The sequence below is a fragment of the Physella acuta genome, unplaced genomic scaffold, assembly GCF_028476545.2.
Source record: "Physella acuta isolate Inbredline_101_S28 unplaced genomic scaffold, ASM2847654v3 ptg000195l, whole genome shotgun sequence".
NCBI lineage: Eukaryota > Metazoa > Mollusca > Gastropoda > Physidae > Physella > Physella acuta.
In genome coordinates this window covers 72,711-94,512 of record NW_026731714.1, presented here as the reverse complement: position 1 = coordinate 94,512, position 21,802 = coordinate 72,711, and the positions used below count along the sequence as shown (strand labels likewise).

General features: G+C 40.2%; 1 protein-coding gene across 1 annotated transcript; it reads left to right on the top strand.

The window, feature by feature from the left end:
• The first annotated feature begins 6,276 nt into the window (after positions 1-6,276).
• Positions 6,277-18,059, top strand: LOC131936900 (acidic mammalian chitinase-like). The gene is made up of 11 exons (XM_059294005.1): positions 6,277-6,340; positions 6,628-6,831; positions 8,456-8,618; positions 8,885-8,978; positions 9,253-9,377; positions 10,007-10,136; positions 10,532-10,717; positions 12,620-12,742; positions 13,231-13,368; positions 13,982-14,315; positions 17,866-18,059. Exons 1-11 carry the CDS (start codon positions 6,277-6,279, stop codon positions 18,057-18,059), a joined length of 1,755 nt encoding a protein of 584 aa, XP_059149988.1.
• Positions 18,060-21,802: the final 3,743 nt, after the last annotated feature.

Genomic DNA, 21,802 nt, shown 5'->3' with positions numbered 1-21,802 from the left:
AATCTTGTTTTTTAGGTTGGTTAAACAAAGGGCATGTTAGTTATTGGAAATGTTAAATTTCTTTGCGAAAAAAAAACTATTATAAGGACTATCTGGCATATTGTTATAAGAACTACATGGCAAGTTGTTATGAGAATTAACTGGCTACCTGTGAAGTGATTTAACTTTTTTAAAAGGGTTATAAATATAAGGGACGTAACACACAACTTACTGCCGAAATTTAAATATTCATGGGTTATATCCCTTAGCCTAACTTTAAATTAGTCCTGAAGAAAGTCACTCAATGGCAAAGCTTCATGACGCAGGGCTTGTAAGTAGGTCACCAACTTCTCGTTCTGGTACTTGCCAAAAAGTATATTTCAAACCAAATATTAATATTTTTTATTAACTCCTTAAAAAATAAATAAATAGAAAAGTTACTTCCGCAATAGTTAATTTTAAGTTATTTAAAATTGTAAACAATGATGTATGCTAGCTTAAAGAAAAACAAAGCCTACTTTAAACTGTGGTTTTTGTTTTCTAAAAGTTTGTTATTATTTATTCGAATCCGCAATTAGTTATCCTAAGCATAGTTACAATATTGATATAATATTAATATGCTAGGCAGTGGCGTAGCGAGGTCGGGTGTCATCCGGTGCGGCACTTAATGGTGTAACCCCCCCCCCCCCCCAGAGGCATAGAGAACCTTCCCAGGGACAAACTTTCAAATTTTCGATTTGCACACCCCCCCCTCAAGTTTTCCATTTGCACCCCCCCCCTCAAACTTTTGATTTGCACCCCCCTCCCCCTCAAGTTTTCCATTTGCACCCCCCCCCCTCAAACTTTCGATTTGCACCCCCCCCCCCTCGAGTTTTTCTCTATATATTTTGCTATTTTTTGCCTTGGTGTCACCCCCCTAAATGGTGTCACCCGGTGCGGTCCGCACCCCCCCCCCCCCCTCGCTACGCCCCTGATGCTAGGCATATCGGTATTTAATTAGATTCTATTATTAGTAAAAAAATATATATAATTGATGTATTTTGGGTGCTCTTGGTATCTTAAAATCTGAAATGAGACTTTAAAACAAATATACGCCATGTTTTTTTTTATATCAATGAGAATCATGTTCACAACAATGAATTTAAATCGAAAACGCACAAGCACACATACATGTAAACACACAAATAAATACACATTCACATAAATCACACATAGTATGTGCACATCAGGATGTTTTGAATCACACAAACTCGCATTCAAACACATACATACATAAACACACACACACATAAACACAGACACACATAAATACACATACAAACACATACATACACAAACATATAAACACATAACACACACATTAACTCACACACGTTAACACTCACATACAATCACACACACAACACACACAATCACGCACACAACACACACAGAAAACTCACAGAAAACAACAGAAAACACACAGAAAAACACGCTGAAAAACGCACAAAACACACATTAAGCACACATAAAACACATAAAAGACACCAATCATGCGAGCAACGTCAAGATGCTATGCTGATGTGTTTCCTCCGTCTCACGTTCTCGCGAGACTTCTCAAGTTTTTCATTTCAGGTCGGAGAATTCTCCTTCCGTGTTGACTCCATCACCGGCCTTGACTGTCGACTTGACCTTCAACTTGTCAAAATTTGGTCTGGAATCGCCGCTCTTCAAACATGAACGTTCAGAGACGGTCATCACGTTGACGGCTTGCATGCCATACAACATTACAATGTTACAACGTTCTGACGGTACAATGGTCCAATAGTCCAACGGTCCAATACTCGACGTTTTAAATTTCAATTTCTCAGAGCTTGTGTTGAATGTCTACATCACGTGATAACGTGACGTCAGAAAACCAGAAAGATGGACAGGTAAACTTTGACACTCATAACTTGACACACACAGACACACACAGACACACACACACACACACAAACCGGACACATCTTGATCATCTTGACTCATACCGTGTGTACAAACCAAAGTCTACAACAAACTGCTCTGTTTATTTCATGATGTTTGTTGAGTATTAGACTAGACCAGGGGTCTCCAAACTTTTCAGCCCGAGGGCCGCATTAACTATCAAATATCAGTTCGGGGGCCAGAGTCTCTTTGGGGTGGCGGTGTCCCCGTGCCCCCCCCCCCCCAACGAATTATAATATTATACTTTATATAGAAATATATACATGCACCCCCAGGAGAACAAGTCTGAAAGAAACACTGGTGGGGGGCCGACAACACACTCTAGGTCCAAGTTTGTTCTCCTTGGGCAAACACAAAAACCCACCCGCCATTTTTTGAACTTGTCTTTAAGGAAGTCATTTGCTTGCAATTCAGTGACCTCCATCTGCAGTTCATCTGGGCAACTGGTTACATTTGCTTCAATTGGGTTTTGAAACAGTCTCACTTCTTCTGCCTTTGAATCCTAGTCAGAAAACCGCTACTGAAACTGCAGCTGGAGGTCTTTGATGATCTCGCATGCAAATGGTATAAGGAACTCAGCTATTGCTTCAGTCATGAATACCTTGCACTGCTGAAAGTGCGTCAAGTTGTTGCCCTGTACTTGTTCCAAAAACATGCTATCCAGCGACTCATCCATTGCAATTGAAAAATTGCAAAACTTGTAAACAGTTTTCAATATTTGAGTCACAATGTTTTTATCAATGTCTGCAACGCAGAGGGCAATGGTATTTGCACCCAAAGCTACATTTTCAAATTGTTTTGTATTTTCTGGGCAAAGTTTCTCAGCCACTTCTAACAAACATTTTTTTCCGTGAACAAAAACATCTCCGCGGGCCGGATGAGAGGACCTCGCGGGCCGCATCCGGCCCGCGGGCCGTAGTTTGGAGACCCCTGGACTAGACTATACGAACATATTTAACACCAATATACAAGCTAATGAAAGAAACTTGCTGGTTTTAAAGCCAATGTTTGTACAATCATCACAATGCTTGTCTGTACCAAAATATTCATTTAATAAACGACAACTTCAAATGTTTTTATCGGGCATCCGTATTTCTAAAGGCCAGGGTTTCTTTCAGGCTATTATACTTGAACCCTGACAGCTCCGTCCGCCCCCGGACATTTTATGTAAGCAAGTCCTAAGTCCTACAAAGATGACACTTTATAGGTCCTATGTCCTACATAGATAAACGTCATGCAAGTCCTAAGTCCTACTGAAATGAACGCAACTAAAGTCTAGGACCGACCGAAATCCTTACAACGTAAACAACGTTACACCAAATTTTTCCTACCCGAAATATCCCAATACCACACAGAAGTCTGCGTGGGACTCAGAAATGTTCAGTTTAAGTCTAGATTACCCCCCCCCCCTCCTTGTGGCAGAGCTTAGAAACGACAACACAAAGATTCTTTTTTTTTGTCACTAGACTCATCCTGTCCCCACCATCCACCAAGGGCAGGCTATAATTGTCTCCCTTGGGCAGAGTTAACTCCCCTGTTTATCGGGAGCTTTGTGCTGTTGTTGATTGCTGGCCAGTGCGCATGTCAGTCACGAGTTGATGATTTGCGGCTAAGTCAAGGTCATCCATCGGATGTACAGTCATCGGCCAAAACAAATATCCTTTCAGTCCGCAAAAATAACTCTCTTGGCCATTCTTGAAATAGAAATCTCAAATATGTGTTAAATATTATCATTTCATTTTAAATGTAGACCTCATGTAAACATTAGCAATGTTTCTTAAAATTTCTGGGTGGGAGGGGGGGGGGTCACTTTAAATATCAATATTTTCGGATAGATGGGGGGGGGGGGGCTGGGTAAAGTGTATATTCTTAACATATTTTTTTTTAAATTTCTGCTTTGGAAGAGATGCTTGAAAGTCAAATAAGATCTGACGACAAACGTATACTCCGCGTAACGTGAAATTAACATGCAGCTTTAATTAACGGCTCGGGTTATTAGCTATAACAATTAATTACATTGTGAGACAATAATTTCTATCTTCAACATCTGACTGGGTCAGGCTGATTCTTCTTCTTCGTTCATCTTTTGACATGAGCAGCATGGCACCGAGGCGAAGCTACTTTTAAAAAATCAAGTATGAAAATTGAAAACCTAACCTTTACCCTAGAAAACCTTCTACCTTCTTAGGTTTTTTTAATTCCCCCCCCCCCCATCTTTTGCTCTGTCCCTGCAGGTCTTGTTATGTTATGCCTTGTCTTTCTGGGAGTGTGCGGTATCCACCCTAGAGGCGTAGCGGGGGGGGGGGGGGGGAGAGGGGTTACATATGTCCCCGGGCGCCGACCCTAGGGGGCGCCAAAGTGGGTTTGTAAAAAAAATTAAAAGCTCATTTTAGCTGCAATTTTTGCATTATAAATATAAAAAAATATATGGGGGGGGGACGCCAAATTGAAAGTTTGTCCCCGGGCGACGGGAAGGGTCGCTACGCCTCTGATCCACCCCCATTTCCTTTATCTGATATCTTTCTCCGCTGGGGTCAAAACCACCTACAGACGTAGCTCATACATTTTGTCTGGCCCCGTCAAAAGAGCGCACGACAAAAGATTGGAATTAGTGCTTTGTGTTTGCCTAGGCGAATTATTTATATATATAATGAAGACAGGTGAAGACATAATTTAATGTAGGCCACAATTTTTAAAACATTGCTTTTTGTTTGGTGTTTTTTTTTTAAAGAAGTTGATCAGCGTGTTTATACCTGGCCGTTTTGTTGACATGTAATAAAAAAAATATATTTTCAGTAAAATTCACCTTCCCCCACTCGCCTACCCCCACGCCATCAGTTGCACTAATTTTAAACTGTCAATTTTTAACCATTGCCACGCGTTACGCCCTATAATTAACGCCTCTATAACCAGCAACAGGAAATGCAATCAATCCTTAAAACAACCAGCCCGCACCAATTATATCTTTCTGGTCAAGCTAGCTATAAAAATGTTGCCAAACTCGATTAAAGTTAGGCTGTATACACAGGCAAATCGCTGAATCGAGCTACGATTCCTTTATTTTACTCGGCCAAGTTCAACCAAGACACGACTTCACACACCGCGACTACTCGGAGGTCCGCGAAGAATTTCAGCCTTCTCAAGCAGGTGCTAAACTCTCCGACATTAAACCACATCTCTAAACGGCCATCGAGACAGACGGTGACATTGGGGAATTCTTTTTTTAAAGAATGCTGGGATGGACCTGGACGTTGATGCCAGGTATAAAAGCTGTTGGGTTGTGGTGTGGGTTCATTGTGTTTCGGGGATCGTCTTTAGCAGCTCCATAGACTAGTGTCTACGTGTCTCATAGACAAGTGTCTAAGTTTCTCATAGACTAGTGTCTAAGTGTCTCATAGACAAGTGTCTAGGTATCGCTGTCTGATACGTCTCTGCTTACTTTGAACTGGAAAAATTGAGTTCACATTTTGCAAACGTATTATCATATACTGAAGTAGACACAAGCAAAAGCCAACCAAATCTAGCAAGAAGCTACCTAGCCAATAGCTACATCCTGAAAAATTGTTGCTACGTGATAAAGAGGGCCTAATCATTTGGATTTTGTGATACGTTTAATGGAATATTGGATCGCTAATATATTTTTGTAACGAATTGCCTCGCTTAAAACTTGCAGGAGTTCATTAAATCTTAGCTGAATTAGTTAGACTAAGAAGTCACGAAAAAACAGATTTGTTGAGAAAATTAACAAAAATCTGGTCATTGATTGTGTACTCTAATTACTAACAAAAAAATAAGTTGCTGACCAACAGAGCTAAAAATAAACATCCTTGACCGCCGGGCTTAGCCAAAAATAACTCGATCGTCTGCTGTTTTGGCGGGGTCTGTGGGAGCTGGGCGTGGTGAGGGCGTTGACCCCAGGGTTGGCACGGCTTCAATCACGTGACTGACATCAGAGGTTATAAAACGCCCGGCCAACCGGCTGTTTTCGTCAGGTGGAGCCGGCAATTTCCGGAGAAAGTTGTCGTTTGTGTTAGCTGAAGTAGTTTCAGAGTAACACAGCACCAACTGTACAACATCATCAGGTTTGTCACCTAACTACAGCAGCACCAAATGTACGACATCATCAGAGTTAAGCGCAACATCATCACCATAGCAAACAACTATTGATCCAGCAGTTTCCAGTGTTTTGAACTTTTGAGTTCTAATTTGGTGGCTTTGGTCGATTTTGGTGATATTTTGGTGACTCTTGGTATTTTGGTGACGCGTCTTATTTTGGTGAGATTTGTGATATCTTAGTGACATTCTGGCGGCATTTTGTGACAAGTTCTAGAAATGGAGACGAAGCGGATTCTGCTGATGCTAGCCTTGATGCTTCAGTCTCTGACACAAGCAGTTGGTAAGTTGAAAACTTTGTGCTGTCTTAGTTGTACAATTCGTTCCTACTTGTCAGTTTTCGCGATTCCTCACGGGTTTTTTAGCTACGTATTTTAATTTATTAAGTAGATTTAAGCCATAAGTAAATATATCTTTACATACATCCAGGTCTAACAATAAGCTGAAGATAAGTCAAGTCAATTCATGAGCTAAGGCTTAATTAAACGCTTAATCAAATTGCATCTTAAACTCCCAGTTGAAGCGTATTTGATCTTTCGAATAGTTATAATAGGTTGGTTCCCTCCCCAGGTAAGAACATGTTGGTTCCCTCCCCAGGTAAGAACATCTTCTGCTACTACAGCAGCTTCTCGCAGACACGTCACGGCCTGGGCAAGTTTGTCCCCGAGAACATCAACCCCCACCTCTGTACCCACGTGATCTTCGCTTTTGTTGACGTCACATCCGATGGGCGTGGCTTACGACCATTCAACAGGAACGACCAGGGACCAAAAGGTAAAAAAATAATATAACAAGTCATGCTTGTATGTAATGGTTAACTACCAGTAACTTAACACTCTTTTTAAGAAGATTCCATTATTATTGTTGAATTATCGGACACTGGTATAACACATATAATACAAACACATTAACGAGTAATCGTTCATACCCCTAGACACATCCCACACCATGTCCTCAGTGGCGGAACTAGAAAAAAAGGGCCACCCCGCAAATATATATATATATATATATATATATATATATATATATATATATATATATATATATATATATATATATATATATATATATATATATATATATATATATATATATATATACTCATTTCGGGCTTGTTCGAAATTTTTAAAAAATCACTAAAATACTTAGTTTTAACTAATAAGTAATACAAGTTACAACAGGTCATTTGCGTGATTGCTATTAGTCTGTTTTGAAAATCTCTGTTATAACATGTTTACTTAGATGCCGTAAATAGTTAGTCGGTCGAAATAATATAAAGCATGAAAGCTGTGTATGTGTAATGGTTTCTCGCCTTATGTTTATTTTAATGTTTTTTTCTTATAATATTATTAGTTTTAAATGCGTTTCCTTATTATACTTTGTTATTCTTTATTATGCATTTTTTAAAAATAATAATTAAGAGAAGTAATTGCTTTTTAATTTGTTTAGTGCAAATTTATTAAAAGGCGCTTAAGAGCACACATATTTGACTAGTTAAAAAAGGGAAATAAGTCATGGAAGTGGTTTGAACAATTGCGTATCTTTCACGCAATTGGTTTATTTTCAAAAGAATTTTGCCGACAACAGCGTGTGTTGATTGTAGGAGAAAGAGGACTTGAGATGGTGTCTATAGAATAAAGATAATCCAACCGCAGCTGCAGTATTCTTTTTACAAAACAACCATGAAGTCAAAAATGAAAGAAGATTATTTTTTTTAACTGTAAAAAAATTGATTATGGTCGGCTGCGGGCCCCTAAACGTCCCGGCCCCCCCCCCCCGCAATGCGGGGTCTGGCGGCACTGTAGTTCCGCCCCTGCATGTCCTTCCTATGTGTGTCGAATTAAAGGCTTTACAAAAACTCGCCAGGCTTCCAAGCTCCATAGATCTAGTTGTTCAAAACAAAACAAGAAATCGAAGGGATAGGGCCTACCTAGAAACTGTACTGATGACACAAAAACCAACTCTTCTCTCCCTTGCCTGTTAACAAACAGATATTTCATACAAATAGATATTTCATACAAACAGATATTTCATACAAATAGATATTTTATACAAATAGATATTTCATACAAACAGATATTTCATACAAATAGATATTTCATACAAACAGATATTTCATACAAATAGATATTTCATACAAATAGATATTTCATACAAATAGATATTTTATACAAATAGATATTTCATACAAATAGATATTTCATACAAATAGATATTTCATACAAATAGATATTTCATACAAATAGATATTTCATAAAAATAGATATTTTATACACTAATCACCGTGAACCAATTTTGTTTCTGCAACGATCTAATTCTTTAAAAAAGGTCTTTTATATAATAATTAGCGTTTTTGAATAAACCAATGATTTAACCTTCCCCCCCCCCCCCTATGTAGGTCTATACGCCCGGACCCTGGCCCTCAAAGAAAAAAACCCGACCCTCAAGGTGCTGCTGGCCGTGGGGGGATGGCAGATCGGCTCCAAACCTTTCGTGCCGCTGGTCAAGGACGAGACGACACGTGACACGTGGGTCAAAAACGTCGTCAGGTATTTGAGAAGGTGAGTTCGGGCAAAGGTCGGGGGATCGAATCCCTACTCATTCAGGTGTTATATAAGATAAATGTTATGTGTGTTAACTGGTGAAAAATGTTATGTGTTAACTAATTAAATTTTATCTTCCTGTCCGTGATTAGCCTTTAATCAACTAATTAACTTAATTATTCATGTCCTGTTAAGCCTTTAATCAACTAATTAACTTAATTATTCCTTTCCTGTGATTAGCCTTTAATCAACTAATTAACTTAATTACTCCTGTCCTTGTTCAGCCACGGGTTTGACGGTATTGACATCGACTGGCAGTTTCCCGCCACTAGAGGGAGCCCAGCAGACGATAAACAAAAGTTCACACTTCTGCTGAAGGTGAGAGATGTACCACCCTTATTCCCCCACTAGTTAACAAAACATCAAATGGAACTATTGAGAACTCACCCGCCTTTTGCTAGTTTGAGAAGTTCCTCATTGTTACATGTTAATTAAATATATTTTTTTTACATTTTTAATTAAATAATTAATTTTAATAATTCTTAATAATTTTTTTTTTAAACTTAATCTAAAAAAATTACCTTAATTGTGTAAGACTAACAACTGCAGCGGGAATTTGGGCTTATTATTGTCTACTGTCTTCACACTTTAGGGACTTTACGAAGCTTTTAAGAAGGACGCCAAAGAAACGGGAAAAGAAAAACTTTTGTTGACCATAGCAACGGCATCCGGAACGTATTATATAGAGCAGAGTTACGAGCCTTACAAGATTATACAGTGAGTTGTCAGACCTTGATGGTATAGAGATTAAGTAACGATAACTTACACGATTATACAGTGATTTGTCAGACCTTGATGGTAGAGAGATTAAGTAACGATAACTTACAAGATTATACAGTGATTTGTCAGACCTTGATGGTATAGTGATTAAGTAACGATAACTTACAAGATTATACAGTGAGTTGTTGGACCTTGATGGTATAGTGATTAAGTAACAATAACAGGGAAAGTTAAAAAGAAAAGCAGGCTGAAATCGGAGTCCTCAGCCCTTACTGCGCATAACAAGTTGACACAATACTTTTGTGTCGGGGAAAATCCTGTCCAATGTTACAATAAATAACATACGTCAAAAAAAAAAGGGGGGGGGGGGTTTCTTGTTTTCGGGTTAATTAGCCATTGGTTATTGCTGGACCTCTACAATATTTGGCCTTAAAGCAAACACATTAATTAATGAATTACTGGATCATCTTTTGCCATCAGTGTTTTTAAGTTAAATTAGTAATTTTGTAATTACGTTATATAATCTTCATTGGTTTGGTGAATTTCATGTTCTAGATATATTTTTCTATTTATCCGATTGATTATTTTAACAACCAATTAATTGACTGAATCTATTTTTAAACCAGCTACATCGACTTCATGCTGCTGATGACCTACAACTACCACGGTCAGTGGGAGAAGGTCACAGGTCACCACAGTGGACTGTACCCCCACCGAGATGACCCCAAAACGGGCGAGAAGTCCCAGCTATACCAGGTTGGTTTACTTCCCTTTGGTCACACGGGCTTACTTCCCCTTAGTGAAAATCGACTAACACCCCGTGTATTGATACTTTTCGTGTCCATTATATCATGGAGTCTTGTTTTCTTTATAAAAACTTTGATTATTTCCCCGTAGTCATAAGGATTATGGTATTTTCATCAACCACAAAAAAGCTTCTCATATTTAAAAAAAATATTAAAACACAAGAAATGCAGCTCCAAGTATATACAGAGTTTAATGAATTCAATATTTTATATGTATAGGTACATATCATTTTAGGAACGTAAATAATATGGAGCTTTTTTGTACACATTTAAAAAAAAATCTTACTTAACTAATTTTATCATTACCTCCCCTACTCACCGTCTTATTTTTTCCCCCTACACCAGGAGTGGTCGATCAACTTCTGGCTGGGGACGGGCCTGCCCAAGGAGCGGCTGATCGTGGGGGTGCCGACCTACGGCATGAGCTACACCTTGGCCAACGCCTCACACCACGGCTTGCACGCTCCGGCTGTCGGAGCTGGGAAAATGGGAGCTTTTACTAAGGAGTCGGGGATTCTGTCGTACTACGAGGTAGGGAGAGTTTTGGGTTGAGGTCGTATTACGAGGTAGGGAAAAGTTTTGGGTTAGGGTCGTACTACGAGGTAGGGAGAGTTTTGGGTTAGGGTCGTATTACGAGGTAGGGAAAAGGTTTGGGTTAGGGTCGTATAACGAGGTATTCAAAAGGTTTGGGTTTCTGTCGTACTACGAGGAAGGGAGAGTTTTAGGTTAGGGTCGTATTACGAGGTAGGCAAAAGGTTTAGGTTAAAGTCGTGTTACGATGTAGGCAAAACTTTTGGGTTAGGGTCATACTACGAGGTAGGGAAAGTTTTGGGCTATGGTTGTACTGCGAGGTAAACAAAAAGTTTTGGTTAGGTTTAAGGTCTTATTATGAAATTTTCAGATTTGTCCCAGATTTCTTCCATCCTGTACAATACAAATGTCCCTGCCTGTTTTCAGATTTCTTCCATCCTGTACAATACAAATGTCCCTGCTTGTTTCAGATTTGTCCAATCCTGTACAATACAAATGTCCCTGCTTGTTTCAGATTTGTCCCATCCTGTACAATACAAATGTCCCTGCCTGTTTTCAGATTTCTTCCATCCTGTACAATACAAATGTCCCTGCCTGTTTTCAGATTTCTTCCATCCTGTACAATACAAATGTCCCCGCCTGTTTTCAGATTTCTTCCATCCTGTACAATACAAATGTCCCTGCCTGTTTTCAGATTTCTTCCATCCTGTACAATATAAATGTCCCTGCCTGTTTTCAGATTTGTTCCAGCCTGTACAATACAAATGTCCTTGCCTGTTTTCAGATTTGTTCCAGCCTGTAGTTAACAAATGTCCCTGCCTGTTTTCAGATTTCTTCCATCCTGTACAATACAAATGTCCCTGCCTGTTTTCAGATTTCTTCCATCCTGTACAATACAAATGTCCCTGCCTGTTTTCAGATTTCTTCCATCCTGTACAATACAAATGTCCCCGCCTGTTTTCAGATTTCTTCCATCCTGTACAATACAAATGTCCCTGCCTGTTTTCAGATTTCTTCCATCCTGTACAATATAAATGTCCCTGCTTGTTTCAGATTTGTCCCATCCTGTACAATACAAATGTCCCTGCCTGTTTTCAGATTTGTTCCAGCCTGTAGTTAACAAATGTCCCCGCCTGTTTTCAGATTTCTTCCATCCTGTACAATACAAATGTCCCTGCCTGTTTTCAGATTTCTTCCATCCTGTACAATACAAATGTCCCCGCCTGTTTTCAGATTTCTTCCATCCTGTACAATACAAATGTCCCCGCCTGTTTTCAGATTTCTTCCATCCTGTACAATACAAATGTCCCCGCCTGTTTTCAGATTTCTTCCATCCTGTACAATATAAATGTCCCTGCTTGTTTCAGATTTGTCCCATCCTGTACAATACAAATGTCCTTGCCTGTTTTCAGATTTGTTCCAGCCTGTAGTTAACAAATGTCCCCGCCTGTTTTCAGATTTCTTCCATCCTGTACAATACAAATGTCCCTGCCTGTTTTCAGATTTCTTCCATCCTGTACAATATAAATGTCCCTGCTTGTTTCAGATTTGTCCCATCCTGTACAATACAAATGTCCTTGCCTGTTTTCAGATTTGTTCCAGCCTGTACAATACAAATGTCCTTGCCTGTTTTCAGATTTGTTCCAGCCTGTAGTTAACAAATGTCCCCGCCTGTTTTCAGATTTCTTCCATCCTGTACAATACAAATGTCCCTGCCTGTTTTCAGATTTCTTCCATCCTGTACAATACAAATGTCCCCGCCTGTTTTCAGATTTCTTCCATCCTGTACAATACAAATGTCCCTGCCTGTTTTCAGATTTCTTCCATCCTGTACAATATAAATGTCCACTGTTTTCATATTTGTCCTAGCCTGTATTATACAAATGTCCCTGCTTGTTTCAGATTTGTTCCAGCCTCCAACACAAGAACTGGCGTGAGGAATGGGTCGATGACCAGGTGGTGCCGTATGCATACAGCGGCGATCAGTGGGTGGGGTTTGAGAACCGGAAGAGCGTGGCCTTCAAGGTGGGTCAATGTCGGCCATCTTTGTGGACATTTTTTGGTGGCTGCTGGCCACCTTTGTGGCCAATTTTCAGTGGATACTTACCAAGTTTGTGGTCAAATATTACTGTATGTCAACAAAGTAATGGCCAGATGATGGAGGTTACTGGCCAACTATGTGGCCAAATGTTGCTGTATCTCGGCAAAGTTGTGGCCATCAGTTTGTTACTCTCAACCAACTTGTGACCAAATATTTATGATTGAGACTTTTTTATGTGTGTAAGTTGGCTACGTTTTTTCGACCGTCCAAAAATATCTGGGATTAAATTATTCTGTTTGCTGTGGCCAAAACTGAAAGACTAGATTAGTTGCAAGAAGTTCGACAAAGAAATTTAACTTATTTTAAACTTGCCTGAAATAGAGCGTTTCACTCTTCTTTGTTTACTGCTTTTTTTTTCAACATACAAGTTACCATACATCAAAGTTAATTTTTGATTAAACTGAAATTTCAGGCCGCTAATATCATGAAGCGAGAATTGGGCGGGGCCTTTGTTTGGTCCGTCGAGATGGACGACTTCCGGGGCATCTGCGGTCAAGGACAGTACCCGCTGTTGTCAACACTGGTCGATGCTTTGGGGCGTGGTGTTGTGGTGAGTACGCATGCGCAGTTTTTATATGGTTCTTTGTGGCTTTGGGAAACAATGGCAGCTAAACATTTTGTTTTGTACCAACATGGGCTCATAGAAGTTTCCACAAGGAATCCAGTGGTGGCAGCCCTATCGCATAGAAGGTTCTAGAGGTGGCAGTCCTATCACATCGAAGGCTCCATTTCTGTTTGATTTTGGAGTTTTCTGTCCCTCTAACGAGCCTCATTTGCCCGGGGGGTGAGGGGGTCGAACGGTTAGAAATCATACGCCAACCACGCCAACCACCCAACCAGGCCAACCAAACGCGTATTCAGTCATACTTGTTCTAAAAATGTGTGATGGTAAACATTTAAGTTGTTCCTGTTGAACATATTTGAAGCAATCCTCAAAACTCAACACGGAGTGTTTTAGCCTAGATACACCCGTTTACATCACATTATGTGTGTATTGTGTGTTTTGCTCGATTCTTTTTTTGTAAACTGTCGTTTTTTTTTTAAATTAGATATGTCTTTAGTTTTATAAACTTGTTGTTTAAGATGACTACTACCATTAGACAAAGAGGAGCAGATGTTTGATTAATTAACCACGTGACAAATTAATATTTTCTCTTCTCCAGTCACGCCCTGCCGCTAAAGAACGTATCACTTCTGTTACCAAGCCCCGCCCAGAAAGTACCACTTCAGCAGCAACACTCCGCCTAGACAGCTCTACCCCAGCCGCTAAGCACCGCCCAGAAAGTGTTACTCCATCAAATAAGCCCCGCCAAGAAAGCTCCATCCCGGCTCCTAAGCCCCGCTCACAAAGTGTCACTCCAACAACTAAGCCCCGCCCAGAAAGTGCCATTCCAACAACAAAGCCCCGCCCAGAAAGTGCCATTCCACAAACAAAGCCCCGCCCAAACACCCCCACCCCGTCCAGCAAGCCCCGCCTACAGACCTTGACACCAGCAAGTAAGCAGGAACTGACCTACAAAGTTGTACGGAGACAGCACTACAGGACATCACATACCCCCACACGGGCCACCACACAGACCTCCACACAGGCCCCCACACAGACCCACACACAACCCTCTACACAGACCCACACACAAGCCTCCACACATACCCCCACACAAGCCACCACACAGACCAACACACAGACCCCCACACAAGCCTTCAGACAAGCCCACACACATACCCCAATACAATACTCCACACAGACCCTCACACAAGCCCACACACAGACCCCCACACAGACCCACACACAGGCCCCCACACAACCCTCCACACAGGCCCCCAAACAAACCCCCACACAGACCCTCACACAGGCCCCCACACAGGCCCCCACAAAGACCCCAACACAAACTCCCACCCTCCGGCATCTTGTCTTTCAAAAACTAACCAGACTTTCCCAGGGTTCAAACCCCAACCCTTCCACCAACTGTCCTCACATTTCGACTGCACCGACAACTATTCCAACTCCAACGAACCCTCACAACATGGGTGTAGGATCGAATCCAACTAAGACTTTAAAACAAAATGTTAAAGACGTTCTTCATTTCACCAATAGGAGTTCAAACCACAGCACAGAAACAACAAAATTTAGTCGCATAGACTTGCCATGGCTGGATAAAATATTTTTGTCAAAAGCTGGACCTTCACCTTCTGTGACCGATCGGTCATCTCACGCGATCAATACAGTAAAATCGATATCAAAGACAGACCAGACCAATCAGCTGTTGACAGAGACAGCCCCGCCCGCTCAACAGATGGAACAAACTGTCCATCAAACCTACACGTCCACACATGAGACAAAGTACGGGGCGTTGGGTAGACATGGACTAGCACGCCCATCACTGGAGACACGCCAAGTGAAAGGGACACACCCATCATTGACGACTCGACTACATACAGTGACACACCCTTCAACAGTGACACACCCACCTGCAGGGACATACCCATCACTGGCGACACGTCAATCAACAGTGACACTCCCACCAACAGCGGAAAACCCCTCTGTAGAGACACCAACAGGGACACATCCATCACTGGCGACACGTCAATCAACAGTGACACTCCCACCAACAGCGGAAAACCCCTCTGTAGAGACACCAACAGGGACACATCCATCACTGGCGACACGCTTCCAAAAAGTGACACGCCCACCCGTAGCGACACGCCCACCAGTAGCGACACGTCCACCAGTAGTGACACGCCCTTTATACATTAATCCGACAAGAATCCAGCCTGCCAATCAGAGACAGACAGCGACACTCCCATCACTGGTTCATCAAGCAATAAATCACGCGCCAATCAAATATCAGACAGCTCGCTACCCACTGGTCAGACAGGTTAAACCACGCCCACCAACAGTAGACCAATCAGTAACCTACCCACAAATAACACACCCAACATTAACCCATCCAAGGAAGATAACCTCTGCAGTAACCCACCCACCTAAGATAACCCCGAAAGTAAACCCGGCAGTAACCCCAACAACAGTAACCCACCCATCAAAAGTCCACCCAACAGTAACCCACCCCCCTAAGACACACCCAACACTAACCCACCCCCCTAAGATAACCCCAACACTAACCCACCCCCCTAAGACACCCCCACCAGTAACCCACCCCCCTAAGACACACCCAACAGTAACCCACCCCCCTAAGACACCCCCAACACTAACCCACCCCCCTAAGACACCCCCACCAGTAACCCACCCCCCTAAGATAACCCTAGCACAGATAAGTCCTGTATTAAAAATTGGCCTCCAACGATTCCGCCAGAACCCGCCCCTGGGTGTCCAGAAAATGTGGTGGATGCACACTAATCTAAACCCAGGTGAGAAGGTGGATTATCTTTAGTGTACTCTACTGCACCTTTAATTTTATTTGTAGATCATCGTTTTTTGTACACTTCCAACTTTATTTGTGGGGGTAAGTAGTTCTACCCACGTTAAAAAAAAAAGAGCTACCATAATTGAATATCCTTATAAAATGGTAGTCAATGGAAATGGTAGTCAATTAATCTGGTCAGCCATTATGTTTTCACTAACCAAAGACTTAAACATAGCACGACCCTTAAGCATAACATGACTAATCCACTATCAACCTAACACCCCTAGTTTTCGGATGAGTTCATTGAAGAACACTAGTAGTGTGAATACTTGTCTGTTTTTTAAACTGATTAGTTCCGGAAGAGCTCCCTGAAGGCGTCCATACCTTTACTTGTATCTTTTCTTCAGAGAACGTATCGTCTTCTACCAATGAGAACACCCAACAGGAAATTCCCGGTGACAAAAATAGAGCAATGACGTCATGGCACACAACCCACTGGTGGGCAGGAGAACAAAACCCGAAGCCACCCACCCGACGGGTTGTACCCACGAGCAACCCACGGCCAACCCACGACCGACAACCAATCAAAGCGATCAGAAATCAGCCAATCAACACGAGGAGAAATTCCATCTCGCGCCCCGCTGGTACAAACAGCCAATCAGATGACGAGTTAGGTGAGTGGGGTTTTTAATCACAACATTAAAGCGTATTCAGAATGCTCTAGTTAGTGCATTTTTAAAAACTGTGTTCAGATTCTACATTCTTTTCTAGTGTTTCAGAATTTTTTTTTAAACTGTCATACATATAGGCCCAGTGGCGTAGCGAGGTCGGGTGTAACCCGGTGCGGCACTTAATGGTGTCACCCCCCCCCCAGAGGCGTAGCGACCCTTCCCGGGGACAAACTTTCAAATTTTCGATTTGCACACTCAAGTTTTCGATTTGCACCCCCCCCCCCCTCAGACTTTCGATTTGCACCCCCCTCAAGTTTTTCTCTATATATTTTGCTTTTTTTTTGCCTTGGTGTCACCCCCCTAAATGGCGGTCCACACCCCCCGCCCCCCCCCCCCTCGCTACGCCTATGAATAGGCCACTGATTAATTTGTTTTTCTTTGTAAAGCGGGGAGGGGGGGCGGTAAGACTAGGGGTAAGGTAGTACATTTGCAACTACAAACAAATGGTATGACAAAAGTCGCCTTCTGAAATTACTTATATTTCACGACTGTCACTTTTGACGACATACCGGGGTATGGAAATTAGGGTGGCCCCCGACTGACGCCCCCGCCTGTAATAAAAGACATTTGCTAGTACACTGAATGTTTTTGCTGCATGTGAAAATGTTGATGTGATATTAGATATTAAGAGCACGTTTTAAATTGTTGAGGTTTTTAATGTTTTCATGTCGTTTGTTTCTGGTTTTTGTTATTTATTTATTTTTTGTGAGAGTTGAGTGGTTTTAGATTGGGTTTGAGCAAGTTTTAGTGTTAAAATGGGACGGTTATTAAAAAAATGTTTAAATAAATATATTTTTTAAAATCTAAAACGTTTAAAATCTCAAAATGTTTAGGCTACATATGAAGGAAAGAATAATTAATTAACTTGATTTTAAATGTATTATAAAAAGCATAATTACCCCACAGTTTAAACTATACGTATTATTTCAATGATATACCTGTTCTTTCCTTCAGTGAGACAAGACGTCTGCAGAAAATTGGGGGTCGGCACCTTCTCTGACCCCTTGTCGTGTAACCACTTCATCATGTGTTTACCTGGCCCCTGGAAGAAGAAACCCCATCACGTGATGGCCTGTCCGGGTGGGACCCTGTTTGACCCCCGCCTCAAGATCTGCAACTACAGGCACGCGGTGGCGTGCGCACACTGAGCGGAAGTACGTCACAAGTTTCTTTGTTGGGTGGCCGGAAGTACGTCATGTAATTTAAATATGCTGCAACATTTGAACACAACTGGTTGCCATACCAACGGAAACATTCACCGCTGTCCTAATCAGAAAAACGGAAACAGATCCTCAATGTTAAACTATTACATCACAAAATTACTTGATTGATGAAAGTAAACAAGATTTCAACTATTTACAACCTGTTATGTGCCATAAATTATAATTTTATCTTTCAGAAATCGAATAGAAATATATTTTATCGATCTATATCAATATTTTTATCTACACGAGTCAAGAAGTTGAAAGGGGAAAATACAGCGTGCTGAATTGAATCCATTTTTTTGGTAAACAAAGAATTGATCTATAGTATCTTGAGTATTACAAGGGATTATTGAAAATAATGACGGTAAAAATAGTTATCAATTACCTGTTAATGGAAATGAATGTGTCAATATCGATGACGTCATTAAAATCTTACCTAGACGCTCTACATGTAGTTTGTTGATCCTGGTTGTCTTTCAAGTAGTTAGACCTAAGAATGATTGAGCAATGAAGACTGTTGACAGAAGATTGTTTGATAGAGGATTGTTTCGCCATAGATTGTTAGACGTAAGAATGATTGATTAAAGATTGTTTGTTATTTACTTGTCTATCGTTATTTAATTTCAACCAACCGATTGATTGAAACATGTAAAAAATATTTTCTTTTATTTTTTAAATATCAATTCTGATATTTATCGAAATTTTCTAATTGGTGCTTCTGATTTTATGGCATGTTATTTATATTATTATATACATTTGGTGGCATGTTTTTATACATTATTATATACATTTAATGACATGTATTAAATATATTATTTTATAAATATAATGGCTTGATTACTATATAAATTTGATGACATGTATTATAAATACTATACTATTATATTTTCTCAACACCGTGTATTATTTGTACACAACCTGCTGTGCGGCTATATAAAAGAATATTCTAGCAAGCTGTGTCTGTACATATCAACATATGTACAAATGACATAACTTTTGACATAATGTAAACCACACGACATAAATCAAACGCAAACACAAACCACATTTGAAGTTTTTCTTAATTTCAAAATGCGTAAAGCTAATCTAGGAATGTGTACACAATTTGTTGGGTTGCTGCCAGTTCATGAATCCCTTCATCGTGTGTACGAATGTGTACAAAATTTATGTAGATATGTACATAGACTAAAATAGAATTGTTTCTTAAAATTCATCATTCTCGTCATCCATACTATTTTTAAAAATAATAATTCTCTACCATAAACTGTTCATTCAAAAAGTTATGTAAAAATTGTTTGTGTAGTACTTGTAAATTATTGTCATTGGTTTTTTTATGCCCTTGTGAACATTTGAATACAGAATAAATATAAACTGAAACGAAAATCGGACTTACTTTTCTGGACTGGTACATGTGGGGGAGAAAGGGGAGGGGGGGGAGATATTAGCCCCGCCAAACTTCCACCCCACCCTTGTAAAATTTGGATGCTAAAATAGTTTTAAGTACTTTTAATTTTTAAATATTTAAATCAATACCTGTCAACCACCACTAATCTCAATACAAATGGTGGCTGCAGTGAGGTTAATGCAGTTAGTAATAAAACAGATAGTGTTAGTTACCTCAAAAGTTAACAACAGTCAGAAATACTTTGGACGTTTCGACCCGAGGATTTCGTCAGCACACAGTTTTTAACTTGTGAGGTAACTAACACTATCTGTTTTATTACCATTTACACGAAGCAACATGGCTGTATGGATCAGACCTGTACCACAAGATCCACATACCTAGAGCTAGGGAAACCCCTTAATATACCGAGAAAATCACCAGACAGGAAATGCTCAACGCCTTAAATAGTTTGAGGAGCGGCAAGGCATCAGGACCAGATAATATCCCAGCAGAGGCATTAAAACAAGGTGGGGAAGAAGTAGTAAATCGACTTCATAAACTACTTAACTAGGTCTGGAACACAGGACAGATCCCAACCGATTGGAAAAGGGGCCTCCTTGTGAAGTTGCCTAAGAACGGTGACTTATCTCAGTGTGGGCATTACATTGTTGTCCATCCCAAGTAAAGTCCTTACCAGAGTTATTTTGGACAGAATGAAAGAGGCAATTGACCTTAAGCTGAAGAGGAATAAGCAGGGTTTAGGAAGGAAAGATCTTGTACAGATCAAATAGCCACTCTTAGAATTATTGTAGAACAGACGATAGAATAGCAAGCCCCGCTTTACATCTGCTTTGTTGACTTTGAGAAGGCCTTTGATAGTGTTGATTTTTACGTTATGTCTTGTTAGTTATTGTTACGTCCCTTGTATTCTACATATCATAGTGATGAGTAATGTCCCTTGTGTTTGTGTTCAGTTCTGTGAGAGAGACATGATGTATAGAGGTGGTCAGAGACTTACATGTCTAAGTGTTTGTGTAAACTTGATGAAATCCACTGTTTTAAGGACAACGAATCTAAGTAATATAACATGGACACATCAGGCGCGTGAGTGAAACCCCCAGGGAAAGCGAAAGAGGGAGCGCCCAAGACAGACCAGGAGACGGAGTCTTCTTGATGAACTGAAGACAGCAGGGATGTCTTGGGAGGCTGGAAAATCCAAAACCGGGGGGGGGGGGGAGGCGGACAAAGTGGAAGGTTATGGTTGAGGCTCTACGTCCCACGGAGTCAAAGTAGGTAGCACCCATTGAAGAGGGCAAAATCAGCGCACCATACTGGCGCCCCACCGTTTTACAAAAGACTTATTTTAAACCAGCGGTTTAGGCTTAATTAACAAACAGTTACTTTTATTTTTTAGTTTAGTTTGTTTTATAAAACCAAATAGAATCAGCAAAGTTTATTGCCGATTAATTAATTAATCGCATTTTTCATACGGATAAGCAATTCAATGTTTGTGTCAAGAGTAGGCACTTGTATGGTAGTAAAGGTCATTTTGCTTGTCACGTAATAACCTTATAGAACCTGGTGCCAAAGCTGATCTAATTTTGTAAAAAAAATTACTTTAGCTTGAATTCAATTATATTTAGCAAGAAATTTTAAAACTAACTGGGTACACTAGATACAGGATTGATTGATAATTAATTAATCAAAATTTTATAGGGTCCAGGATTTTAACATCACTTAAGAATGTTAGAACTAAACAGCTCCAACAAATAGATGGCAGTTCATCGCTGTACAACAGATAAACTCTACTTCCACTGGCATACCAAGTTTGAGTTTTAAATGGGTTCCATCATTTTATTTATAAACCACAGTAGGAAAAATAGTTTTACTATTCACGGGCTACTAAATAGGGAATGTTTTGGGGTCACTAAAATGGGAATGTTTTGGGGTCACTAAATAGGGAATGTTTTGGGGTCACTAAATATGGGGTCACTAAACATTAGCACATTTTTCTTTCCAAATTTTAAACTCATAGTTTTAAAAAGAAAAATCTATTTTATGTGTAGAAGGGGAAGGAATACAGAATATTTTTAAACAATAAAATATACAGGAGTTATGTCCCTAATTGTTTAAAAATGAAATATTAAAGTCGTTTACATTCATAATGAAGATCATTTCACTAGTGAAGATCTATGTATTAGTTCAATGAACTTTTAATGTTTTGGAATGTTCTAATGTAGGCTACACAATCTATATAAATATGTTATCATAATACAGTTACACACGGCAAAACAATGTTACT